This window comes from Meles meles, chromosome 16 (genome assembly GCF_922984935.1).
Source record: "Meles meles chromosome 16, mMelMel3.1 paternal haplotype, whole genome shotgun sequence".
Taxonomy (NCBI): Eukaryota; Metazoa; Chordata; class Mammalia; order Carnivora; family Mustelidae; genus Meles; species Meles meles.
Genome location: NC_060081.1, coordinates 82,263,765 through 82,290,056, shown reverse-complemented (window position 1 = coordinate 82,290,056; position 26,292 = coordinate 82,263,765). Strand labels below are relative to the sequence as shown.

General features: G+C 64.5%; 1 protein-coding gene across 17 annotated transcripts in view; it reads left to right on the top strand.

Annotated features, from left to right (window-relative positions):
• Nucleotides 1–1,734: 1,734 nt before the first annotated feature.
• Nucleotides 1,735–26,292, top strand: part of KCNQ2 (potassium voltage-gated channel subfamily Q member 2) — a 49,971-nt gene continuing 25,413 nt past the window's right edge. For all 17 annotated transcript variants that reach the window (XM_045980823.1, XM_045980833.1, XM_045980837.1 and 14 more), the window contains exons 1-7: nt 1,735–2,142; nt 16,935–17,025; nt 17,776–17,902; nt 18,250–18,425; nt 19,127–19,252; nt 22,712–22,822; nt 23,477–23,572. In XM_045980823.1, the coding sequence (XP_045836779.1) occupies nt 1,847–2,142; nt 16,935–17,025; nt 17,776–17,902; nt 18,250–18,425; nt 19,127–19,252; nt 22,712–22,822; nt 23,477–23,572 (1,023 nt within the window). In that variant the 5' untranslated portion in view covers nt 1,735–1,846. The remainder of the gene's footprint in view (nt 2,143–16,934; nt 17,026–17,775; nt 17,903–18,249; nt 18,426–19,126; nt 19,253–22,711; nt 22,823–23,476; nt 23,573–26,292) is intronic.

The following is a 26,292-nucleotide window of genomic DNA, read 5'->3' as shown; positions in this document are numbered from 1 at the left end:
AGAATGCCAGAGAGCCTGGATGGTGATCCCATTTCAGCATCCATATGTTTGCTGAAAAATGATACCTGGGAACGCTCCTTCCTCCTCTGTGAACCAACCTCACCCATGGGCTCACTTCACTGTCACACTGAGCCCTGAGAAGGGCTCCCCAGGAGGGGACATGCCCCGCTTAGTTGGCACCCCATAGTCTGGGGCTTTTAACAGGATGAGGGCACACAAGGGCTGCTCAGAGCCAGCATGGGCAGCCTCTCTCTTTTTGTGATGTAAGTGGTCATGCCTTCCCCTTGAACTGAGGAGGTGGGCTCCTCCTTCCTCAGTCTGGGCTCAGCGGGAGTGTGCACGCTCAAGAAAACTGCAGCCAGCTTAGGGCACGCCGGCTGAATGCTGGTGACTGTAGCTAATGACCAGGCACAGAGGCAGGGTGGTGGAAGTCGGGAGTGCGGCCCCTGGGCCGTACCCGTGTGCACAGGCCTATGTGGGCACAAGCGGCACTCTAGATGAGTTACAATCAGACCGTTCTGTCTGGAAAAGGCCACATGGCCTCTGACTTTGGAACTAAAAAAGGGCAAACAGCACAGTTGATCCAGCACCACGGACAGGGCTGCGGTGTGCACCAAGTCCCTGGGGAGAACGGAGTCTGCTACAAACCGGGCGGATCTTAGTGGACCCCACAGTCCTGGGCAACGGTGGGAACAGGCTGGATGTGGTCAGGAGAGGCACCTGCAGCCAGCCCCGTCCAAGGGAGGCTGCAGAGGGAGGCTGCAGCGAGTGGGCGCAGGGTGAGGAGTGTCCATGTGGAGTGCACGGGGGCCTCTCGATGATTGAGGAGAGTCCCTTGGCTTCCCAGAAGAAGGTTCCAGAATGACACCCCCCACCACATACACACACAACCATGGCTCCCTGGCTAGGGGAGACAACCTCTGCCTGCTCCCCCTCAAGAGGACACCCTGCCATCTGTGTCCAGAACCTGCCCTCCTTTGTTCTGGACTGTGGCACCCGTGTTCACTCTGGGCTCAGGTCTCTGTCTTGCCCTGGGGGGTCATCCTCCCAGGTCCTATCTGGGGTCTGAAGGAAGTCCAGTCCCCTCGGGGTGAGTCTCTCAGGTCTCACCTCTCTGACCACCTCTGCCCTGCCCCTGCTTCGGGGCCTCTGTTCCTCCCTTCCCGGACTCCTCCAATGTCCAGTCAGGCCCTCTCTTAGGAAATCTCCCCAGATGCCTCCCTCTACAGTCAGGGACCTGGGTCTAAGCGGTCCTCATTACTGGCCCACTTAGAGGCCAAGCACATAAGGTCCCAGTGGGCTGGGCCTTAGCAGAGGTTCTACTAAGGGCGGGTGCCCATTCCTACGTCCTGCTCCTAGGTGTCCAGTCCAGAGGTCCAGCTGGCAGGAATCCAACTGGGACCAGGCGCTGGCAGAGCTTTGGGATCCAAGGGAGAGCTGGGGGCCACTCAGGCGCTGCGCTTGTCTTAGCCGGGGATGGCCAGGGGGCCGGATTCCCTGGTCAGGGCACGCGGGGCTGCGGGAAGGGCCCCCCCCTCCGGCAGGCCCTGGTGGCAAGAGGCCCGGAGCAGCCCGTCCTCTTCATCTGCTCTCTCTTGCGTTCCTCCCCTCCCCTTCCCGCGGCCGGCGCGCGTCGCAGGGGTTAATGGGGGCGGGGCGAGGCGGCGGGCGGAGCCAGGTGGCCGCAGCGTCCCCGCGCGCGGCCCGGGCCGGCAGGAGCGCGGAGCCGCAGCTGCTGCCGCCTCGGCCATGCGGCTCCCGGGCCGGGGGCCTGGGCTCGGGCCCGCGCCGCCCCTTGCGCGTCAACCCCGCTGAGCCCGCGCCCGGCCGGGGCGCCGCCGGCACCATGGTGCAGAAGTCGCGCAACGGCGGCGTGTACCCCGGCCCGAGCGGGGAGAAGAAGCTCAAGGTGGGCTTCGTGGGCTTGGACCCCGGCGCGCCCGACTCCACCCGGGACGGCGCGCTGCTCATCGCCGGCTCCGAGGCTCCCAAGCGCGGCAGCATCCTGAGCAAGCCGCGCGCGGGAGGCGCGGGCGCCGGGAAGCCCCCGAAGCGCAACGCCTTCTACCGCAAGCTGCAGAATTTCCTGTACAACGTGCTGGAGCGGCCGCGCGGCTGGGCGTTCATCTACCACGCCTACGTGTGAGCGCGGCGGCCGGCGGGGGCGCGGGGCGCGGGGCGCGGGGGCGCGGCGGGCTGCGGCGGGGCCGTGCGTCCGAGCGCCCGTGCGGCTCACGCCGGCGCCCGGGTCTGAGCCCGGGGAACCGCGTTCCTTGGCCAGAGCGAAGGGCGGAGGGGCTAGTGCGGGTCGGAAGGAGTTCTGGGGTCCGGGCGTCCCGGCCGGGGTGGGGGCGCCGTCCCCCCACCTGCAGCGGCCTGCTTGGGTTGCATCAGCCCCTCCCCCGCAGGATGGGGGATGTGCGGCGCCCCAGCCTCTCCTCCTCGGCCCGAGGCCCCTCCCCACGGCCGCTGCGCGAACAAAGGGCCAGCCGGGAGGGAGGGTGGCGCTGCCAGTCCTGCCGCTGCCTCTGGACTCCTCGAGGCCCCCTCGGGTCTGGGCACCCCCCTCCTCCGCCCCAGGAAGGGGGCAGGGGGTGGGGGCAGGGCCTGCCTTACCAGGCCTCAACCCCCAAGCCGCTCTCTCTCCACCAAGGGTGAGCTTCTGGGTTGCGCGTATGGGTGTAGGGACTGTCCTAATATCCCCCCCACCCCTGCCCCCCCAGCCCAGGGCGCGGGGCTGCTGACTGTCTTGACCCGCTGTGCCTGCACTCACCTTTGGCCCAAAGTGCATTCCTCACCCTCCCCTCCACCCAGCTCAGCCCTGACCCCTCCGTGCTGCTGCGAGCTGGGGGAGCAGGGAGATGCCCGTTCTGGGCTCTGGATGGAGGCCCAGGAGCGGGGGTTCTGTCCTGAGCCCGCCAGACCTGGCCCTATGCAGGGAACTCCTGGCTCCCCGGGCAGGGGCAGTGGCCTCAGGCGCACACCGTGTGCACAGGCGCATTCCTGGGTGGCATGTTTGGGCAGGAGTTGCTGTGTGTGGCCCGTGCCATTGGCGTGCGGTCTCTGAGCGGGCAGGCACTCTCCCTCCCATCCCAGCTAGACCGGGGCCGGAACTCGGCCATTTTGTATGAAAGAGGCATTTTGGGATGGGAGTGAGGAACGGATTCTGGGAAACCATCGCCAACCATGTGCCCCCCAGAACGACAGGGTGTGTGCCCATGGACCTGTGCGCGTGTGCTCTGGACTGACCCTCCATGGGTCCGTGGGCTAGGGGAGAAGACCCCGGGGGGGAAATGCTTGGCTGCTGGTGGGATGGCATCCTGGGGGGAGACCCCAGCCCTGGCAGGTGCCGGCGCTGAGTCACCATGGGAGGCAGGGGCTTCCCTGGCACTGAGCATCCTCCCCACCCCCTCCCCAGTAGGGCGACTTGTGCCCTGCCCATGTAGGCACTCTCAGGCGTGCTGTTCATCCTCGGAAGAGCCCTGCGTCGCCTCACCAGTGGCCCTCCTGTCACCACCTCCCTTCCTGCCTGCTGGGACCGGGTCTGGGCAGCCAGGTCCCCCCCCCCACCTCTGGTATGAGGTCAGAGCCCACCCCACAGCCCAGCAGCCAGGACCCCTGTCGGACCTGTGGTATGGCCGCTGGAAGGTTTGCTTGCCTTGGCCCCACAAGTCCCTGGCCGACAGGACATCCTCGGGTCCCCTGTGTGTGGTCCTGTCTTCAGTCCCGAGTAGCTTCTCCTGCCTGGGCCCGAAGTGGCCAGCCCCTCTGTGCCCCCTGGGAGCGGCAGCCTCCAGACCGGGACGCCGTGGGAGAGAAGGCCAGTCCGTGCGTGTGTGAGTGTGTGTGTGTCCATCCGTGTGTCTGTGAGCCAGGACAGGCAGGCCTGTGGCATGTGGGGGCCCTCCCTCCTGCCCGGCCCCTCCCCGGCTTCCCCGCCGAGGTCACGGGATGCCTTGAGCTCCCTTTGCCCCCAGCTCCCTGGCAGGGGACCATTTCTGGAGAGTGGGGGGGGGGGGCAGGAGGGGAGCAGGTATGGTGGACGCGGCCGGCATGGAGTCTGGTCCCGGAATCTGCGGGCCCCAGTCTTGCTCAGGACGGTGGCGCCTGCTTCTTGCCCCCAGGCGTTGTGGAGCTGCTGTCCAGGGCTGGCCGTGGACTGTCCCTGAACGGCTGCCCCTGTTGCTCATCGCCCCTCCCCCGGGTCCCCAGGCGTGGGATTCTCCACTGTCCCCAGGCCCAGCCGCACCCCAAATCAGGCTCCCTCACCGCCCCGTTGGGACAGCCTGGGATCCCTCCTGCCTCCTGCCCGAGGCTGCGGCCACCCTGGGATCCCCTTGCCCCGCGTGGACTGGCCCGTGTGTGCGTCAGTTGGCTTGTTGGATTTGTTAATCAGATGAAGTTCAAGGCCCTGTTCCCTGCCTGGTGCTGGACTAGGCCTGAGGGAGTCCGTGGAGGGCAGGGACGCGGCCCTCCCCATCCGTCCTGGCTGAAAGGGGGTCCTCAGGGCCGGGGCAACTCTGAGCCCTCCTGGGCCACCGTTCTACAGCTTTTGCCACCAAAGCCTGGCTTCTGGAAGCTGGAGGTGGGCCAGCCCCTCTGGGTGCCGGAGGCCGCCCTGTGGTTCCGCGTTCCCCGCCGACTCCCCTGCCGACCCTCTGTGGGAAGCGCTTTCTCTGAGGACCTCTGGGAGCGGAGTCACTCCTTCCTGGTGTGAGCTTCCGGAGAAAGCAGCCTCCCCCGAGGAAGGAGCGACCCACACCAGGAGGTGTGGACCTGCCTGGGTCGGAAACAGCCTGGACCTGCCCCTCCCAGCTCTGAGCTCCCTGAAGGGTCCCTTCCTCTGCCTGGGTGGGAAGACCCTGCCTGTGGAACGGTTCACCCCGATTTGGGTGGGCAGCCCAAGCCGCGCGTGGACCTGGGGGCGGTCGCTGGGGCCCCGGTGGGAGGCCTTGCGCATGTGGTCAGCGCTGGGCGGGGCCCTGCGCTGAGGGGTCTGGCCGTGTCGGGTGGGACAGGGCCCACCTCAGCAGACCCTGCTCGCTCCTGCCTGCCCCTCACACTTCAGGCCAGAGTCTCAGGCTTGAGGATCTGTGCACCCTGAGAGTGGGGGCGTCGGCGTGTAGGGAATTTTCTGGGTCTAAGGTCTAAGTTCTCATGAGTTTCTCAGAGGGAACGTGAGCCACAGGAAAGGCCTAGACCTCCCGGCTGGGGATGTGGTCCAGGCAGGTCCACGGGAGATCCCCTGGATCGGGTGTGACTCCATGCTTGAGGGGAGCTGGGGGCAGTTCCTGCTTCGAGGGTCTCCCCTCCGCGGGATTTCTCTGTGGCTAAATGTGGGAGTGGAAACGTGCCCACTGCTCAGCTCTCTGGGAGCCTTGCTGGTGGGGAAGTGGGGGCCAGGCAGGGCTGAGTGAGCTCCAGCACTGAGGACGGAAGGGGTCTCCGCCCTGGAGATGAGAGTGCAGATTGCATGACCTTCCCGACATCGGAAAGCCACTTTGAGTGGTTGGCATGAAACTGTGTTTAAAACAGGCCGAGGAGGGCTGAGCGTGTGGAGGCCGGGCTGAACGCGGAGGCCGGGCTCACCGTGCGGCTCACTCATTGTGATTCTTCCCTCTCGGGCAGAGCCACGGAGCCCTCCGGGTCCTCAGATGGCCCCTGCCTCACGGCTTTCTGTGCTGGGGCTGTTGGCCCCACGTGATCTCCTGCGACGTGTCAGCCGCTGCGGTCCAGGGTCCCAGGGCCTGCTTCCATCCCCTGCTGGGCCTTGGCTAACCCAAGTGGGGTCACACTCTTGGCCTGCACAGGCTGCGGGCTGCCCCCTCTCGCTTGTCTGTCGCCATTGGGCCCCCTGGGGTCGGGGGAGCGGAGGTGGACCCTCTGCCCTCAGCCTCGGCCCTGAGTGTTGGCCGCTCGGTTCCTTGGTCTGACCACATCTGAGGGCCTAGTGCGGCCGGGGAGGCGGCTGGGGTCTTCGGCTGACGGAGCGTTTTGTTCCCAGAAGGAGGTGGAGGTCTTTGTGGTTCTTTCTCATCGGCCTTCAAGTCGCAGAGCTCCGTCCTCGGGGAGGGAGTGTCCACCGAGAGCTGGAGAATCGTACAGAAATTTCCCTAAAGGTGGGAATGCCAGGAGGGTTGTGCTTTCCGGAGGGGCCATCCTCACCGCCTGGAGACCTCAGGCTCCTTGCAGGATTCCCCGCCCTCACCAAGGAGTTTCAGCTGAGATCAGACCGTGCCGGCACAGTCCCGTCTAAGCATGGTGTCCTCTGTGTCAGCTGCTAGGCTGTGGAGTCCCCCATGCTCCTGTGTCCACAGCCCGGTGGGGTGGACAGGAAGCTCGGTGCTTGTTAGTTTCCCGGGCCGGAGCAGAAAGAATCTCGGATTTATCAGGCATCCGTACAAGCCAAAAATTCCAACTCTGGAGACTCGGCAGGAGTGGACTAGTGATGTGGGCACCGCTGTGCATCGGGGACCCTCGGACCCCAGATGCCCAGCCTGTGGTGGGAGGTCCAGCTCCGGTTCTGACAGGACATAAGCCCCAGCGTGTCTTCGAAGAAGCAGATTCCGTCCAGACGTGGTGGAGAGTTTCGTGAGGGTGTTTCACAGGTCGTTCAGTTTATATGTTAACCCACATGTCTTGGCCGTGCCTCTGTATGTGGCCATCACTCAGCGGGCGTCCTCGGTCCCTGCTAGTGAGAGCCACGGGCTGAGCCTCAAGAGTGGGCTCCCTAACTGTCCTGTGGAAGGAATGGGGCCCCGGGGGACTGAGCTCCTTGGGGCATTTTATGGAAGACACCAGCAGGGTGTTGGGTGTGGGAAGGGCAGGCCCCTCAGGGGAGAACTTCTCTACAGGACTGGGGGTCACACAGCATGGTTCTGTGGCCTCTGAGTGTCCACCGGGCCTTGGACAGGGCGGCCGGGGCTGGGGCCGAGGCCTGGGGTTCAGTCCCTGTCCTGTTCAAAGGCTCAGGATGCTGCGTGGGTCCTGGGCTGCCGGCTGCTGCCGTTTGAAAGCCGGAGCTTTGAGGGACGTTGGTGCCCGACCTCTGGCTGTTGCAGATTGCCGGCTGCCCTGCACGTGTCCCCGTTAAATATTCTCGGGTACAAATTTAGGATCATTCCTGGACGGACATGGCTGGGTACATGTGTTAGGAACAGACACGCCCACATCACCCCCACTGAGGCCACCTGTCAGGCGTGTCACTTACGTGGCTTTCGGTTTGTGGCGTGATGTTATCCGGTGGAGACGGTTCGGAGGGTGTGTTGGGTGCGGGACCATGAGTGGTGGAGACCCCCGGCTCTGGGCCAGTCTGACTGGGCTCCTGTCTCCACCGACAGCCCCAGACCCCGTACCTCAAGTTTCCTTGTCTGCAACGTGGGCTGATAACTCTGTTCACTTTCTGCAAGTCGTCGACCAGACACTCGGTGTGTGTGACGCTCCCAGAGCTCGTGGCTGATACTCTTGTCTCTGTGGCCGTGGCTCAGCCAAGTGAAAAGCTGTGTCTGACACGGAGGCTGGACAACCAGGTGCACGGAGGTTGGCCTGTCCTGAACGGCTCCCGTGGCCTCCGGCCCCTCAGCCCAGCCGTGGAAGCCCGCAGTCCCATCGGCCGGTGGCTGGGCCTGGATCGTGAGGTTTGTGGCTGCTGATAACGAGGCCACACTTTAAGACTCAAGGTCCCTGTGGCACTTTGGACGCTGGCTTGTGTGTTTGTCCTGGGGGATTGGCCATTTTCCTGAAGGAATTTCCTGCTCTGCGGCTGCCTGGGTCTCCGGACACGCCTCCTGCTCGCCGGGGAATGGGCCACGTTCCCCACACCGTGAGCCTCCAAACACGGAAGCAGGAAAGTGCTCCGCTTGCGGGCTGGTTGTACTCATGGGGTCCCCGAGGCCGCCGGCCCCTGCCTGGGTGTCCTGACAAGCCCCTGCTGTCCTCGGCCAAGTCACGTGGGGACCGCGGTCAACGCAGGCTCCTCGGCGGAGCCCACCCCTGGCTGCCCTGTCCGCAGAGTGTGGGAGCCTCTGCTGGGCTCGGCTGCTGTCCCTGCAAGCCTGGAGCTCCGTGGTGCTTTCCCACAGCTCCAGCCGCCTCTTAGAACGGCGCCTCCTTGGTGGCCATGCCCCAGCCATCGCGGGAGGAGGAAGTGCGTCGTTTGCCGTGGCTGCGTGGCACCTGTCCGCCCGCCCAGAGAGGCTGGAGCAGCCCACAGAATCCGGGGTGGGAAGAAGAGGGTCGTGCAGACCTGAGGTCATCCCTAGAGCTCGGCATCTTCTGGGCTGGGGGGAGGGTTTGGAACCAAGCCCTTGCTCTGGAAATGACTTAGTTTTGCGCCTTGCCCCCTGGGCCCCACACTCTGGAGGGGTGGTGCATCCCGCTGACCGTTCCTCAGTGCCCTTCCCCCGCTGCGGGTGGTAAAGCAAAGTGCTTCCTTGATGACGTCCGTGGAGGAGTGAGCGTGCAGGAGAGGGCCGGGGCAGACTCCACCTTCCCTGAAGCCCGCCTCTTCCTCATGCGGATTTAAAACGCGGTGGCGAGGGCTGACGTCTGGCTCTTGGTCTCCGCTCGGTCTTGGTGGTCTTGATCTCGGCTGCACGTTGGACCCCACGCTGGGTGTGAAGAAAGAAGTCACGACTCCCGGAGGGGAGGTGGTGCAGGGCTGGTCAGCAAACGGGCGGGTCTGGCGTTGGGAGGAGGGGCTAGGGCTTCTGTTGTGTGAAGCTCGTCTAGATGATGCTTTTAATTCATCCAGGCCGGGGCCATTGTGCCTGGGACAGCGGGGGCCTGGGTGGGGAGCACTCCGGCTGAGCTGGGACCGGCCTTCCAAAGGTTCTGTCAGACCCAAGGCCTCCCAGGGGCACCTGGACGGTCAATGTTTCCAGAAGAATAAGGTGCTTCCTTTTTTTTTTTTTTTTAAGATTTTTATTTATTTATTTGACAGAGAGAGATCACAAGTAGGCAGAGAGGCAGGCAGAGAGAGAGGAGGAAGCAGGCTCCCCGCTGAGCAGAGAGCCCGATGCGGGGCTCGATCCCAGGACCCTGAGATCATGACCTGAGCCGAAGGCAGCGGCTTAAACCACTGAGCCACCCAGGCGCCCGCTTTTTTTTTTTTTTTTTAAAAGATTTCATTTATTTATTTGAGAGAGAGACAGAGCAAGAGAGGGAACACAAGCGGGGGGAGTGGGAGAGGGAGAAGCCGACTTCCCAGGACCCTGGGATCATGTCCTGAGCTGAAGGCAGACGCTTACCGACTGAGCCCCCCAGGCGCCCCGAAGAAGGTGCTTCTGGCACGATTGTCTCTGAGTATGTTTGCGCGGCGGTGCGCTGCGCTAGGTCCTTGCTGCGAGCCCGCGGCGACGAGGCTGGGGGCATATGGTGGGGACCAGGGCCTGGCTCCGTCACCGGCAGCGCCGTCTGCGGGTCTGAGTGCTGACTGAGGAACCGCTCGTCCGCCCTGCTGTGGCCTGGCCTCACCCTGTCTCGGTGGGGGGGAGGTGGCACTTGGGGTGGGGACCCCGGACCGGCGTGCAGTTGAAGCCAGTGTTTTCTCCGTCCTCCGGGGCCCTGGTTGGGGCGGGTCATCGGGGTGGTCGTGTCTTCTAACCCTTCCCTGAGTCTCGGACAATGAGCATGGATGGGGACAGGATTGTTCTCAGGCTCTTCCCACACCTGCTGTCCGTCGGCCCCCTGATGCTGAGGTCAGGGTCCCTGGGGAGCGGTCATGGGCCCGAGGCCACTGGGTGACAAGTGGGCAGCCGGGACTCGGGCCGAGCTGGCACTGGGCTTCGGGGCCCGTGGCTTCTCTAGCAGCTCCCACGTGCGGTCCGGGGACTCCTGCTCTTGGGGGGAACCTGCCCTTGGAGGGCTCTGGCTCCTCCCCACGTCCCACTGCTTAGCCTCTGGGCTTGGCCGAGGGGAGGAGATGCTGGGGGGACAGGACCCTGCCTTTTCTGGACACTCTGTGCGGAGGCCATGAGGGTTGGGGCCACGGCGGCTGCTTTGGGGATGTGGGGGTGGGGGAGGGGGTGTTCCAGGCCCGGAGTCTGACCGCGCCTTCGTGACATGCTCCAGGGAGGGCTGTCATTAGACTCTGCGCATCACCCGGCTTGAATAAAATTAGGTTTCTAACCCTTTGGATTCCTTGGAATAATTTTGTCACTGTACAGAAAGTCCTAATGGGAGCCATTGGGCACAGTCACCCGTGACGGTGGCAGGCTGGCAGCTCACGGTGAAGCTGGCCGCGAGGCGTCCTCCTCGGTGACTCCCGGGCGTGTGCAGAGCGCTGCCGTCCCCCCCAGCAGCCCGCTCCTCCCCAGGTCGCGTCTGGTTTTCTTTTTCCTTCCATGGAACTCGAGAGCTTGGAATGCCCGAGTCTGCTTTTCCATTCAGGCTTGGAAAACGTATTTGAAGGGTTCACAGGAGGAAAAGAGCAGTTTCTCCTGGGAGCCCAGGCTGGGGGAGGTGGTGAAGGGCGTTGGGAAGCAGAGAGAAGCGGGTCAGCAGAAGCAGGTCGGGGAGCGGAAGGAGCAGGCTCTGGGCTACGGGCCTGGGGGTTTCCAAGCGGAGCTTCCGTGAGCCTCCGACGGGGGCAGGGCCTGACCTGCCGTTTCTCCCGCGCAGAAGGGCAGAGCAGGGCAGTGGGAGCCTTCGGGAGCTCAGGTCCCAGGCGTCTGGGCGGCCCCAGGCAGGGGCGGTGGGAGAGGGCGCTGGCCGTGGTTCCGAACGCGAGCCTGCGGGCTGGGCTCCTCAAGGACCCCAGCCAAGGCCGAGCAGCTGGCTGGCGCCCGGGAAGGCGCTGGGCGGCCCCTCCCCTGGACCGCTGGCTGCCGTCTCCACCACCGCTGGTGGTCCGCGGTGCTTTCCCGTTCGTGTTCGCACTGGCACATCCAAGACGGTCCTCTGTGCCGTGTGTGGTTTAATGAGCTGAAAGCCAGTTCCCACCGCAGGGCCCGGAATCAGGGGCTTCCTTGCGGGCGGCCCAGGGTGACCCTTGGGTGTGGTGTGTCCTCTTCTCTGCTGACAAAAATGAGACGCACCCATTGTGGGACGTTGGGAAGATGCTGACAAACGCAGGAAGGACGTTTGTCTCCCTGATTTATTTTCAAGCGTCTGTGCCCATCTAGGGCTTTTTTAAACACGATAGGGTGCGGCCTTCTATCGTCCTTTCCTGTGTTAACGACGTACTGTGGCATTTTCCCGTGTTTGGCGCGTGTGGGGCTTCGTCTCTGAGAAGAGTTAGCGGGGTGGGGGGTGTGTGACAAGGGACCTGTCCCTGACTCCTCTCACCTTGTGCCCTCGGTGACTTGAGACCTGGGAGGAGACAGTGGCTGTGGGCTCTGACCTGGAGAGTGGACCCCAAGCGCATGCCTTGTGGCCACTCGGGTGGAGGGGGACCAGGACTGGCCAAGGAGGGGTTGTGATAAAAATAGGTCCTGCCTGTGGGTGAGCCCTCTGTCCCTGGAGGCGTGGGAGTGGAGTCCAAGAAAACGCTCCCTAGGCATGTTTTTAGGGGACCATAAGGCAGAGCCATGAGCCCGGGAACATGGGGGTGGGCCGGCCCAGGAGCCAGGGGGATGGTCTTCAGGGAGGGTCTGGGGGAGACTGATGGGGCTGCAGCCTCGCTGTCCCATCAACCTGGGGGGGGGCAGCCGGGTAGGGGGACCTGAGCCCCTGAGTGTGTTCCTGGGCTTGTTCCCTGGGATGTGGTCCTCCCACCCCTCTGTTGAGCACCATTCCCTCCAAAGCTGATGTCTCCTCGGCAGATGACAGGTCCTGCTAATTGTGTCCTGTCCCCAGAGCTCACAGCATAGCTGTGTCGCCTCAGGGGACCCCCCCCCCGTTCCCGTACCAGGCTTCCCTGGGATTGTGCGGACGGACTGTCCTTCCCAGTCCTTTGCTGTTCTTGTGGGCCTCCTGTTCCGTGAGGTGCGTCCGCCCTGTCGTGGTCTCCTCAGAGATTGCCGCACCCCCCACCCCGGTCTCAGGACCCCCATGCTCTGCCTTTGGAAGCTGGCTGAGTCACTCCGGGACACAGGCCTGCTGTCCACCAGCCCCTGCTTGAGCCCTGGCTCCTGTCCTGCCCAGCGGTGCTCAGACACCGCACAGTTTGCACCACGAGCCTTGTCTGGGTGGGGCTGTGAGCCTCTCTCCAGCCGGTCCGACCTCAGGAAGGCTGTGTTGGCCACCATGGGTCAGGAAGCCTGCCCCACCCCGTGTGTGGTTCTGGCTGTGTAGTCAGGGGCCAGCTGAGCTGAGCAGGGGAGGCGCTCTCGGAGGGTACGAGCATGGCAGGGCTGGGCAGCTGTCAGAAACCCACAGAGGAGGAGGAGACGGCCCCATGATGGATGTGCAAGTAGAAAAGAGATTCAGGCCATAAGAACGGTGAATGCAAAGGCCCTGGGGTCAGGAAGCTGGCTTGGGAAGGCTGAGAAATCGGTAGGAGGAGAGTGAGGCGCACTTCCTGTGGTCTCGGTGGGGGGTTGGATGTCCCTGTGAACATGGGGTTTCTGATAGATGAATGGCTAGGGAGAGATGTAGGGGTCCTGGCCCGAGTAGCTCTCTGTCCTGAGAGAGTCCATGGCTGAGGCCTTGTAGGGACTGGCCATCCTGGGGGTCACTAGCCAGTGGGGGGCATCAAGGGGTCTCCTGAGAGACCTTCCTGCCCTGTGTGTTATGAGAGGAAGGGGCATTGGTGTGACAGGCCTGGCTGTGGGCTGGCCCTGGGGGCCGGGCGTGGGAGGGGCTGGAATGGGGTGGGGCAGGCCGAGGCTGCTCACGGCACGGGGGCCTTGAGCGCCCAGCCAGAGGCTGGACCTTCCATGGGGCTGGGGCTTTCTGGGTTGTGGCTTGTCGGGCACGGGCCTCCCATCGATCACTGGTTGAGTGCGAGGCCCTGTCCCGAGGGCTCACCTGCCACCTCCCCACGGGCTTCAGCTCAGGTGGGGGGCTGGACCGGCCTGCGGGCTCTGGGGGGAGGCCGCACCCGCGGGTGAGCCTTGGCTCCAGAAGAGGGTCTCGGGACCGTGGCCTTCCCCTCCGCCCAGCCTCGCAGGATCCCAGCGGTCGTTCACGTCTGGTTCGTGCCTGGAGCAGCCGTCAGCAGTCCGGGCTCTCCGTCACTCCTGCAGATTGGAAGTGGCAGCGGGTCTGGGAGGCAGAGCAGTTTATTAGGGGCGAAATTAGATTCCAGGTCCTAATGGACAAGGCGGGCAGGAGTCTCCCGGGGGCCGGGTGGCAAGTCTGGACAGGAGGTCCCGCTGTGGCCTCGTGCGGGCTGATGCTTGCTCCGCCTGGGCCTGCCGGGCTTCTGGGCCACCAGCCCCCAGGGAGGCACAGACGTACCGTGGTGAGGGGAGGAGGGTGCTCAGGCCCTGAGTGACCACTGTGAGCGGCTCCAGAGCCTCTGTTTTCCCGCCTGTAACACGGGCGAGAGCAGGTCCTGCCTTTAGTCGTGGCCGGCGCATAGTCGCCTCGCTGTGCCTGCGAGCCTGAGGGGGGAGGCTTGACGCCGGAGACCCCTTCCCCCTTCCGAGAGCAGCCAGCCAGGGCTGGGGGGCGGTGCTGCGCTCAAGCCTTCTCCCGTCCTTGCCGGGCGCCGTCAACGTCTGTTTCGTGACGTACAGAGACCAGACTGGAGGCCTCGGCCGGCTCCTGCCTCAGTCTTCCGGGGCAGCGACGGCGTCCAGGGTGAGGGCCTGGCCCAGGGGGCTTCTCCCGGCTGCTGTGCTGGCCCCCTCCCTGTTGACCCCAGGAGCGAGGTCGCGGGGGCTCTGTCCTAGTTTTCCAGAAAGTACACGTTCCGTGCTGTCAGAGGGAGTGAGGTGTGGGCCGGGGAGACAAAGCAGAGGAGTGTCTCCCTGGGGGTGGGGGCTGCCCCCCCGCGTGCGGGAGCAGGCAGAACTCACCTGCGCTCACACGTGCGCACGCCTGCTCGGTGCCCCCCACGACCGGCAGGCGTGGCTACAGGCTGCCCGCAGCCGGCGGCTCGTTGGTGGACCTGAGCCCCTCACCACTCTCTGTCCCGTCCCTCCTGTCGGCACCTGTCTGCTCCGGGCCGCCCCGCACCAGCGCCCCGTACGGCAGAATCCCAGCAGTCAGGCCCCTGCCGGCCTCTCTGCTCCCAGCTCGGGCTGTGGCTCCAGTCCCTTCTGACGTCCGGCTGAGGTCTGTCCTGCTGCAGGGCCTGGGCGGGGCCGGGCGGCAGATGAGGGGTTGTCCCCGCTGCTCCCTCTCCAGGTGGCCCCTTTCCTCGTGTTCAGGTGGGCACCGTCTGAGGTCCTTCTCACCCCCCCGCCTCGTGCCTCCCATCCCCCCCCAAATCTGGGGCTGGAGACCGGCTGCTTGAGATGCTTGTCTCCTTGGCAACCGGGGGATTTCACCGTGAGATGCGATCTCAGGCTGTGGCTGCGGGAGGAGAACCACCCGGTCCTGGCACCGGGGATGCCTCCCGCCTCCCTCCTGTCTTTCGCAGCAGCCTGCCACCTGGGAGCCGTTCCCAGGCCGGAGGGCCGAGAAGGGCCGCACAGAGCAGCTCCGGGAGGGGCTCCAGCCGCGGCGCCGTCCAGCTGCACCCCGTCCTCACCAGGAGGAAGCGGACCAGCCGTCCTGGGCCGGCAGAGCAAAGATGTCTGCCTGAACGTCTCATGAGCCGTGTGGGTCCTCCGGGGCCTGGAGGAGTTGGCGCTCGGAGCCCAGGGTGTGCTCTGAGGGGACCCACAGGGGTGCTGGTACAGGTCCCTGGGCTCCTCTCCCCGCATGTCTCTCGAGGACCGGGCGCGGGCAGAAGGAGCCATCAGGAGCAGAGACTGAGGGAAAGGCCACGGGAGGGAAGGCGAGAACAGGCCCCTTTCAGATCCCTGAGCGTCGGCGGGCAGCTCCAGATCTGCCCAGGGCCGCGAGGGGACCCCCCTGCCCTGCAGGACGGTGGCACCTGTGTCCACGCTAGCCCCTCCCCCAGGATCCCCGGGCTGGACCCACTCAGGCGTCTGCATTGCCGAGGACACTGTGCTCGGGCCCTCGAGCGGCTTCCTGAGCTCAGTTCCCCCTGCGAGGGCGGGCGTGAGTGTGGACGACGGCAGGGGCTGGCGGGGTCCCTGGTCCCCAGGGCGCCTGCAGAGGGGAAGGCGCCTGCGAACAAATGTGCCGTCTGTTGTTCGGCTTCCGTGCACAGCGGGGTGGGGGAGGTGAGTGCCGTCGGTGGCCTCCTCTCCGGAACGGGGGACCCGGTCCTTGGTCTGGAGCTGTGGCCCGGCCAGCGGGTGGTCGCTCTCCCTGGGGCTCTGCTTGTCTTTGCTGTGACCTCACGCGCTGCCTGCCTCCCCCCGCCCCCTCACGGGTGGGCCCGGCGCCTGCGGGGCCGTCATTTCTAGAACTTCCGGCGCAGGGCGGCCGCTGCTCAGAGTTGGCTCCGCTCTCCTGGCTGAGGGGACCTTCCCAGAGTCCACGCTTCCCTGAGGGTGACTCTGCAGCTCCCCGTCACGGCCCCCTGGGAAGGCGGCCTGTCCACGGAGCATGGCCAGGCCGTTCCGGAATGTTCCAGGGTGCCAGTCAGAGCCACCCTCAGGAAGCCAGGCGGACAAGCCCTGGTCGCCTTCACTTCAGGGGAGCGTGTTCTGACAGCGTGGGTCTGAGCTCTCACGTTCCCATCCGGTCTGACGTGCCCTCTGCCGAGTCCCGGGACCCGCCGTCCTCCCCATCTCTGGGCCACCCCACGCGCTCTTCCCTTCTCGGCCCTGCCCATTCCTCTTCGCCTTTGTGGACACCTCCTCAGGGAGGCCTGCCAGATTTCACGTCTCCCTGGGCTCTCTGCACCTCCGCACTGAGCCAAGCTGAGTTGGGTGCCCTTCCTGCCGTGGGAGATACGTTCAGCCCCTGCCATCACCCAGGCCTCCAGGGACCTGACCCAGAACCTGGGAACCTCCACGTCCCCTGTCCCGGGCAGATCCTCTCTGCACGGGTGCGACCCCCTCCCCCGGCTGACTGGGGAGAAGATAACAGCAGGCAGAGGGTTACAAATACAGACGTACAGCACGTGGGCTATCTGGACGTTTTCTCCAGGGCTCAGTTAATTGAATAAATTGTCTAATGAAAGGAAATTAATTGTGGTTTTGAAATGTGACTGTTTTTTCGCTCATGTCTTATCTGGCTGGCGGGCGCTGGCCTTGCCTTCTTTATCTGCAGGGAGGGTCTTTGGGGTGCATGGGGCAGGTGCCCCAGGACCGGACTGAGGTTCAGAGCTGCTGGGGCAGCCCAGTTACCGCGCCAGCAGGACACGGGCGGACCTAGCAGGGGCAGGCCTGAGTTAGCGTCCAAGCGGCTGGGCTCGGGTCGGACTGCGTAGTGGCCTCCTCCTGCCACCTGGGAGCCTGGTGGTCTCGATTCCTGGAGCGTCCAGGGTGGTGATGACACCCGGGAGGGGCGTGGTGTGGGGACCCCTGTCTGGCTCCCCACACCACGTGCTTTGTGCCCCGGCCCTTGGCCTCAGGCACTCTGCTCCCTCAGACCCCAGGCTCACACTGTCCCCTTCGGCTGGACACCCTGGCCGCTGTGTTGGACGTGGCCTTGGCGTCTGCGTTAGCTGCACGGTGCCTCCCGGCACCACTTACCGGGAACTGCGGGCCCTCTCTGCCCTCGCCGTGCACAGCCAGGACCCAGAGCTGGCAGCCAAGGCCCCGGGCGGGTGTTCCTGAAGGACGGTGCTCACTGGAAGACGGGCGTGTTCTGTTTGTGAGCCTAGAAAGGGACAAGCGTATGCAGGGCAGAGGACCCAGACTGACTGAGGGACGTCCACGGGGCAGCCAGTGTCCCTCTCAGCATTCTGGGGACCTCCCCACAGCCCAGGGCTGTTGACGCGGGCGTGTGGCAGGCGTGGGTGCGGGGCTCTGCCCCCCGCGCCCCCTCTGTGCCGCCGCTGACCGCCCTCGCCTCGGCCCCAGGTTCCTGCTGGTCTTCTCCTGCCTCGTGCTGTCGGTCTTCTCCACCATCAAGGAGTATGAGAAGAGCTCGGAGGGAGCCCTCTACATCTTGGTGAGCCCCTGGCGGGACGTCCAGCTGCGGGGGGGTGGTCGGCGCTCTGTCCCCCAGCCCCTTGCCTCTGATCCCTCCAGACCTGCTCTGCGTGAGCCTGGCCCGCTCACGGAGACCCCCCCCCCCCAATGTTCCCTGGTCTCCAGCCAGGACGGACGTGGGCCCGTCCAGCCTCCCCTCTGCATTAGCGAGTGACCTTGCAGCGCCCACCACGCCCGGGGTCATGGTGCCCCCACCTGCTTCTCCCCCAACAGACCGTCCGCCCTGCTGCCCCCCCGCGTCCCCACAGCTGCCGACAGCCCCCCCCCGTTCCCACGTGCTCGCGAGGGCCTGAGGGCCCAGGTGCCCCCTCCCGGGATGCTGGGGCGTCCCCCACGACGGGGGCGGGGGCGCGGGGGGCTGAGGAGCTGACAGCCGTTGCCAGGCAGGGGCGGGCTCCATGGCAACCGTAGCGTAACATCTTCGTTGCTGCTGGTGACGGAGGGTTGCGGAAGGAGGCGGATTCGGTCCAGATGAACCTCAGAGGAGCCTGCCCCCCCCCCATCCTTCGCTCTAGCCTGGGGGCCCCTGCCTCAGGGAGGCCACGCCCCCTTGCAGTTCCCTGGGACCCTTCCTCAGCTTTGCCTTCCGTGCGGTCACCCCCACTAACACCGGCTCACGCCAGACGGGAACCTCCCACACGAACGCCGGCCGGCTTGGTCCCAGCCCTGACCCCGGCCTGGGCGAGGCTCAGCCTGGCCTCTCCTGCAGGAAATCGTGACCATCGTGGTGTTCGGCGTGGAGTACTTTGTGCGGATCTGGGCGGCGGGCTGCTGCTGCCGGTACCGCGGCTGGAGGGGGCGGCTCAAGTTCGCCCGGAAGCCCTTCTGTGTGATAGGTGAGGCGCGAGGGGTGCAGGCTGCCGGCCCCGGACCGACGGGGGGGTGCTGGCCCCGGAGGCAGGCCGAGACGGCGGACTGGCCGCTCCCAGAAGTTTCTCCCACCTGCCCTCTCGGTGCCCGCGCCGTGGTGAACACGGTGGAGTGGCGGGAGGAAGGCAGAGCTGTGGGGACAGCTGCCGCCCAGGGCGGGGCCGGGCAGGGCGGACCGTCGTGCTGCCCCCTTGCCGGCCCTCTGCGTGTGGCTCCCGTCCATCCGTCCGTCATCCTGGGGGCCCCCTCGCCTGCCGCCGGAACTGGCAGTGCAGGGGGCCAGCCCTGCCTCGATCCCCGCCGTCTCCCGCAGACATCATGGTGCTCATCGCCTCCATCGCTGTGCTGGCCGCCGGGTCCCAGGGCAACGTGTTCGCCACGTCGGCACTCCGCAGCCTGCGCTTCCTGCAGATCCTGCGCATGATCCGCATGGACCGGCGCGGCGGCACCTGGAAGCTGCTGGGCTCCGTGGTCTACGCCCACAGCAAGGTGAGCCCCGCCCCCACACCCCGCTGCAGAGGCCCCGGGGGTCGGGGCACACAGAACCCATTCCGTCCCCTTCCCGGGCATCTTCCTAGGGGCTGTGCTGTCCGGGGCGGCTCTGTCCGGGGCAGCTGGTCCGTGGCGCACTGTGTGGTCGGCGGGGACATGGGGCTGGTACCGTCCAGGCACGGGACCCCGGCGGTGGGGGGTCAAGGGGCTGTGTCAGGGGCCTGCGGCCCCGTCCCCCAGGAGGAGTCCGGTAGCCCTTCCTGTCTGAGCCCGGAGCTGGGGGTTGGCGGGCAGGCCAGGGCCGGGGTCGGTCCCCAGACACGCTGAGGTGCTGAGGACCCCCTGGCTGGTCCAGGAGCCCCACCCCACACTCAGGGAGGTCATCCCAAGGCTGCAGCCTGGATGAATGCCTCAGATTGCTGGGGGAGCGCCCCAAGCCTGGGGGACGGGGCGTGCTGGCCTGTGCATGGGAGGCGCGCAGGTCCAGGGACCACCCAGCCCTGGGACTGGGAAACTGGACACCCTGCTCCCCAGCCCTGTGCCCAGGGCCAGGGCCACACGACCCAGCAAATCCTGGGGACTCACCGAGCCCATAGGACGCCTGCCCAGGGTGGGGCACCCTCGGTGCTGCTAGGGTTGGGCCAGGCCGGACGCAGCTTGCTGGGGCTGGGCAGCCGTGACGTGGACCCTTCTTCCAGGAGCTGGTGACGGCTTGGTACATTGGTTTTCTGTGCCTCATCCTGGCCTCCTTCCTGGTTTACTTGGCGGAGAAGGGGGAGAACGATCACTTTGACACTTACGCTGATGCCCTGTGGTGGGGCCTGGTGAGTCCTGGCTGCTGGGTTCCTCATCCTTCCCTGGGGGTGCTCCCCCTGCCTGCCGGCCGCAGCCCTCCCCAGGAGCTTCCCCCTGCCCCCGCTCCAGGAGACAGGAGGACTCTCAGCAGGAGGTGCTTCTCCGGGGCCACCTGCTGGCCAGTCCAAAGCAGGGTGCCCAGGCTGGGCAGCAGGGGGTGTGCGTGGCTGGCGTGCAGGTGGACGGAGGCCACCGCCGTCTCCCGCAGACATCGTGGTACTCCTCCATCGCTGTGTTGGCGGCCAGGGAGCCTGTGCCCGGGGGCCAGTCACTGACCTTCCTTTTTTCTCGGCCCCCGGTGTGTGAGAACTCTCAGCTGGAGGAGAGGAGGGGGCAGTAGGGACAGGACACTTTGAAAAAGGGACACTGGGGCCCGTGGCTCTCCTGCGCTCCACCTTCCAGGCTGCCCCATCCAGGGGAGGTCGGAGCCCCTGGCACGGCCGCCCGACTCCCAAGTCCCTGGAGGGCCCATCTCCTGTCTCCTGCCACCTTTTGCCACCCTGGGTGGGGACGGCCCCGTGTCTGTGCCTTGTGGGGACAAGGCCGTGCCCTGTGGGCTTCATCCCCATTAGCTGGATGGGGAGACTCGAGGGGGGCGTCGGGGTGGTCTTGGGAGGGACGCAGGTGCGGGGACACTAGCCAGGGCCCCCAACTCGGCCTGGCCCTCACCCCTGTCCACAGAGGTCCCTGGCAGGGCGCAGGAGGGCCCCTTCTCCACGGGGCTCTTCCCGAGGGAGCAGAGTGCTTGGCCTGGGGGCGCGTGGAGGGTCGCGGGGGCCCGCTGTCTCCCAGGACTCCAGACCCCTTCCACAGATGCTGGTTGTGTGGCCTCTAGCAGATAATTCAGATCTAACGGGGAGAAGGAATGTGCAGCTTTTCCTCGCATTTAAGTGAGAATGCAATTTATCTGTAATTATTTTATTGATCGCTGGGAGGCCTGGAGTCTGTGTCCTCTGATCCCGCCGTGTGGGAAGCACGGGCCCCGGGCCAGTGGCTGGTGACGCAGCGCATCCTGCCCCCAGGCCCCGTTCTTGCACCCGTCTTCCCATCTCTGAGAACCGAAACTCTTGTTTAAGGGTTTTACCGCAGCCGTGTTTGCACATGTGCCAGGCGACGATGAATAGCGGCATGTGGGCGCTGCCGGGAGTGCGCCCGCTCTCCCGGCCCGGGGGCAGAGGCAGCAACTCCTGCAGCTTTCTCGGGGCTTTACCTCCAGATCCCAAGGAACGTGCTTACACTGCTCTTTCCCGATGGAAGCTTCATACCTCAATGACCCACTTGGAGGACCTTAGCTGTCCTCGTCATTCTAGGGAGACGTCCTGTCTGAGCCGCCTTCCTTCTGCTCTGCAGGCCTGCGGGACTGGGGGGCCCTGGCTAGTGTCCCCGTACCTGCGTCCCTCCCAAGGCCACCCTGACGCCCCCCTTAAGTCTCCCCTCACTCTGGAGGAGCAGGCCGGTGGCTCTGAGACCTCATGTCTATGGGCGTCCCACTGCCACGCACCCGGCTGCTGGGAAGCACCGAGGGCAGGGCCTTCCCCTCTGGGCACTTTGGGGACCATCTCCCACGTGCTACTGGCCTGGGGGCCTCAGGGGGGTCCTTCTGTGCACCTGCTTTTGCCACCTGGATTCCCAAGCCAGTCTGCACCTCTGTCTGGGCCTGACGATATACCTGCACGACCTTGGGACCTTGGGATGCGTCTGTCTCGTTCTTCTCCGTCTCCTCGTGTGTTTGTCCAGCTGCTAGGAGACGTGCCCAGCCTTATGTCTCAGCCCGCTTTGTGTTACTTCATTTTCCAAAATTACCTTGTTGTATGGATCAGATTTCTTGTCTCTGTGAGAGGATCTTGAGGTCTTTGAGGTCTTTGAGGTCTTCTGTCCCCTGGAGGGCCTTCTGCAAAGCTTGGGTTCTCCCAACTGTTGCCCTTTCCGTGGGGCCTGTCCCCCTCCCTGCCCCTCCCCCTCCGGCCCGTCCCCCTCTGGTCTGTCCCTTTGCTGGCCTGTCCCCCCACCGGCCGTCCCCCTCCAGTCTATCCCCTGGCTTGCCCGACCCCTGTCTGCCCATCCCCCGCCGGCCGTCCCCCTCTGGCTTGTCCACGGGCTGGGCTGCCCTGGACTGGAGGAGGGGCTCGCTGTGGCTGGGGGCCAGAGGCTTCTCCCTTCTGCTGGGATCTCTCACCCAGACTCCCATCCTGCCTCCTGGCCCCGAGCCCCCTCCTCCGGGTCCTGCTCCCACCCTTGCGTCTCCTCTCCACGACCTCAGCGGTCACCCAGTGGAATTTTGGGGGGAAATGGTGGCTTGAAGGGTCTTTTGTCTTTTAAAATACGCGTATTTACACTGAAAACCTTGGTAATCCCGCACTTGGACGACTTCTGACCAGGGAGGTTTTAAGGGTGAGGAGTGGATCCCCTTATGGCCCCTGCCCACGCCTGGCTGCCCTTTCTCACTACCGGTCCCTTTCCAGAAATTTCTATGCAGGCCTGAATGGGGGTGGTGTCCCTCTTCTCACTGTACGTACGCAGGCCCAGAAGTCCCTGCCCCGGGGACCATGATTCATCCAAGGTTGTTTTCCAGACTCCACGGTGGGCTTCAGGTGGGCTCCGTGCCCTGGAGTCCGGGGGACGGCCCCAGGGGCTGCAGGTGGGTGCTGACGGATGCCCCATCCGCACGTCTGGCGGGGCCACCTGGATCCCACCCTGTGGGCAGCGGGCCTCCTGTGTGCCCGAGGGCCTTGTGCGTGGGTACAGCCCTCCCCGCTGCACCCCAGGGAGCCGGTCCTGCCTCCCATCCTGCTGGGGCAGCTCACGCGCCCCACACCTCTGGGAGGCCCTTCCCGAACTTCCAGCCTCCGCTTCTAAGTCACCTTCCAAAGGCCCCAGCGCACGGAGGCCCCGTCCTGTCTCTGTGGTCTGCCCGCTGGGGCTCCTGCTTGGCACCACTGCCCGCTGGGGCTCCTGCTTGGCACCACTGCCCGCTGGGGCTCCTGCTTGGCACCACCCCCGTCCAGCTGCAGCTCTTCCTGGGCTTCCTGACCGCGGCCCCCGCCTGGAGCCCGGAGCTGCCACCCGCCACCCCCACCCCCATGGGGAGCCGCTCGGCCTTCTTGCTTGGTGGCTCCTCTGGCTCTGACAGGTGTGGAGGGAAGAGAGGCTCCCAGGGACCCCACAGCCCGCCCTGGAATGTGGGGAAAAGGAGGGATCTGGAGAGTCTGCGGCTATTACAGGGATGAAGGGCGGCAACGTGGGCCCCGGCCTCGCTGGGCCTCGTGTGCTGGGTGTGGGAGGGGTGGCCTGTGTGCCTGTCCAGTGTGTCCTGAGGGCGGGCCTTTGTGTAAGACCCTGGGGGCCAGGAAGAGCATCCGGGTCCGGATGACGGCCTCCACGCTGGTCACGGCCCGGCCTGGCCGGCTGACCCTCCTTCCTTTCCACAGATCACCCTGACGACCATTGGTTACGGGGACAAGTACCCCCAGACCTGGAACGGGAGGCTCCTGGCCGCGACCTTCACCCTCATCGGCGTCTCCTTCTTCGCTCTTCCCGCGGTAAGTCCGGCTGCCCCTTCCTGCCTTTGGTGGGGGCCACGTGCAAGCCCAGGCTCCCGTGCACTTGGGGTCCATGGGACAGGGGCACAGCTCCCAGCAAGTTCCCCAGCACTGCGGGAGCTCAAGGCGGCAGGTCTGGTGCAAAGAGGCGCCCTTCACCCTTTCAGGGCTGCCCTGGCTGGGGGCTGGTGGGAGCACGCTGTCCTCGAGCTGCGAACTCTGTCACTGTTTGGCTTCTCAGCCTTACAGGACTGGCCAGCAGGCCCCTGTGACCAGGACAGTGCTTTGCCGTGCACAGAACCCTTGTCAAGTCTCCAGGGGACCTCACGGAGGGGACGAGGGCTCTGTTAACCGTAGCCATGGCTGGGCAGGACAGAGGGCAGCTGGCAGGGGGCCCTGCTCTCCCTTTAGGGCCCACGGTCAGGAAGGAGGACGACCTCTGGGTTCGGGTTCTGGGGGCACGTCGTCATGCACACGCAAGCCAGAGGCTTCCCTGGCCCTAAATTCAAGTGTTCTCCCCCAGCTTGGTCCCCAGGTGGTTAGGGACAGGGGCGGTGGTGAGGCCGGGCCTGTGCGTGCCCCCGGCGTGTACGGGCTGGGGTGCGAGTGGGTGCTGTGGCCCCAGGCACGTGGTCTGACGCTGATGGTTCACAGGGCATTCTGGGGTCTGGCTTTGCTCTGAAAGTTCAAGAGCAACATCGGCAGAAGCACTTTGAGAAGAGGCGGAACCCTGCAGCGGGCCTGATCCAGGTGAGGCCACGCGCCCCGGGTCCCCCCGACGGGCAGGCCGCAGCCCTTTGCGGGAGCACACCGAGCGTGGAAGTCGGGGCCACGTGTTGGGAACCAACGCAGACACCTAAGGCCTGTAGTCATGACGACATGGTGGTGGCTGTTGTCCTGCGTGGGCTGCGGGCCTCTGGGGGGCCGGTGTGCTGGCTCACCCACGCCGCAGAGACCCCACTCAGCGAGCCGTGCAGCCTGTCCCACTGCTGGGACTCAGATCTCCTCGGGGTCCAGCCGTGCTTCCTGAGTGGGACCCCCAAGCAGCAGGCTGCCCCAGGGGTCCCTCTCCAAAGCTGGGGACCCCCGCCCTCCCGGGTCTTTCCTTTTTAAAGATGGGGACTGCCCCGGGGGTCTCTTACCCCTCAGTTCTCAGGATCTGGATCGAGATCTTACATCAGCCAGGGCAGGTGCCTGAAAGCAGCTGCCGGGAGCATGTGGTCGAAATGCCCTTGTCTAGCACTCCTGCCCCTGGCCCCAGGACGTTCCTGGTGTGGCTGCTGGCGTCGGGGAGGGGCAGGCGGGCCTCGTCCTGGAAGTGTGGTGGTTTGCTTTGGGCTCTGATGGCCCCCAGAAGGGTCAGCTCGGGACTTTACCTGGACACTGTCTCAGGGCTGGAGTGGCCCCCCGGACACATGGTCAGTAGGTCACCAGTGGACAAATTTCAAAGGAGTCGTGGCGTACGTTTGACGTAGAACTCATCTTCTGTTTCTTTACGTGGTTTAAAAGACGAATGTGTGAGCAGCAGCCACAGAGCTGCATTTCTGGCTCACAGGGCATCAGATGTGATCTCTAACAGCGACAGCACGGGGCGGGGTGGCCAGGGGCGCGGGGAGCAGGGTTTGCGCATCGTTGCGGGAGAGCGGGCCTGCATTTAGACTAGACGGCTGTGTTGGGGCGCCTGGGTGGCTCAGTGGGTTAAAGCCTCTGCCTTCGGCTCAGGTCATGATCCCAGGGTCCTGGGATCGAGCCCCACATCGGGCTCTCTGCTCCACAGGGAGCCTGCTTCCTCCTCTCTCTCTGCCTGCCTCTCTGCCTAGTTATGATTTCTGTCTGTTAAATAAATGAAAAAAAAAAAAAAAAAAGAATGTTTAGACTAGACGGCTGTGGGCACGAGACACCAGCCTCATCCACAGGGTGACCATTCAGAAGACAGCTTTTATTAAAACTTCAGGAAAGGGCAAGAGAAGGGAGTCCAAGTAAAACACCAGATGAGGTAAAAATGTAAAAACAAACAAGCAAACAAACACAAAAAACATCGGATGATGTAAAACAGCCTAACCCAAAGGATGGCAGGGTGGGGGGGCTCAGAATCTCAGGCAGGAGGCCCGTTCATAACCCCGTTACATGGACATGGATTGAGCTCTCCCAGTGGAAAAGTGGGGGAGGGGTGAGATTTAAAATCTACCCAGCCGTGTGCTGTCTGTGGAGACTCAGCCCAGGCCCCCGGACAGTGACAGGCTGAAAGTACAAGAGAGAGAGAGATACTCCCCGGAACCCTGACCTCCAGAGGGCCAGGATGTACACTGAGTCCGATCCTGGGACGGGAGTCAAAGAAGGTCAGGACATGTTGACAGAAATCAGTCCACAAGGAGCAGTGACAATCACGTGCACACTAACGCAGACCCCAAGTGTATGCAGCAGAAACGGACAGAATTATAGGGTGAAGTAGACGTTTGTGTGGGGAGAGCTGGAGGCGTGGACGCCGCAGCTCGTCCTGGACGGAAGAGCCCGGGATGCAGAAGACCTGGGCCCAGGAGCCGGCCGGACCTGCAGATGCCCCGGCACAGCCCAGCGCGTTCCTGCTTGGAGCACGGGGGACACTCCCCAGGACGGACCGTATTTGGGGCCACAAAACAAGTCTCAAATGATGGCATTACAGACTTCCAACAGGAAAGAACGGTGTCTTCCACAATGGCGTCGGACGACCAGACATCCAATTCTAAAAGACGTTTGACTCCTACCGAATTAGCGAAATGATACAAGCTAAAACCAAAATTCTTAGAAGAAAGCAGGAGTGAATTTCCATGGTTCTGGTTTCTTAGGATACCTAAGGCACAAGCGAAAGAGAAAAAGAAATACACGGTTTTCCCAAATTAAAGTTTTGTGCGTCAAGGGACACTGTGAAGAGAGCAAAGAGCTAACCCACAGACCGGGAGGACAATTTGCATTTCTGAGAAGAGTCTAGTATCTAGAACACAAGGAACTTCCACAGCTCAGGAACAAAAAGACAGACTAATCTGGAAATGAATCTGAGCAGACATTTCTCCCGAGGAGACATTGGGAAGGCTAACAAGCACGGGAGAAGTGCTCCATCACTTGTCATCAGGGAAGCGCAGACCAGAGCCCACGAGAGCGTCCTCACGCCGCCGGCCGCTGAGGTGGGAAAGCAGGAAGAGCTGGACGCAGAGAAACTGGGGCCGGGGTGCTGGGTCCTCAGGGGTCCGCCCTGCCCGAGGACCCGGCAGCGCCCCCACATACAGACCCCAAAGACCCGAACACCGGGGTTCAACCGAAATCTCTCCCAGGACCTTTGCCGCGGCGCTCCGTGCAGTAGGACAACCCACGCCTCCAGACGGCCTTTGCCAACGAGTGGACGTTGTTCGGTCCCGGAAAGAACGGCCGGGCCTTGCCAACGTCGCGATAAAAGCGGGTCACCAAAGGCCGGGTGAGGGGACGTCGGAGCAGAG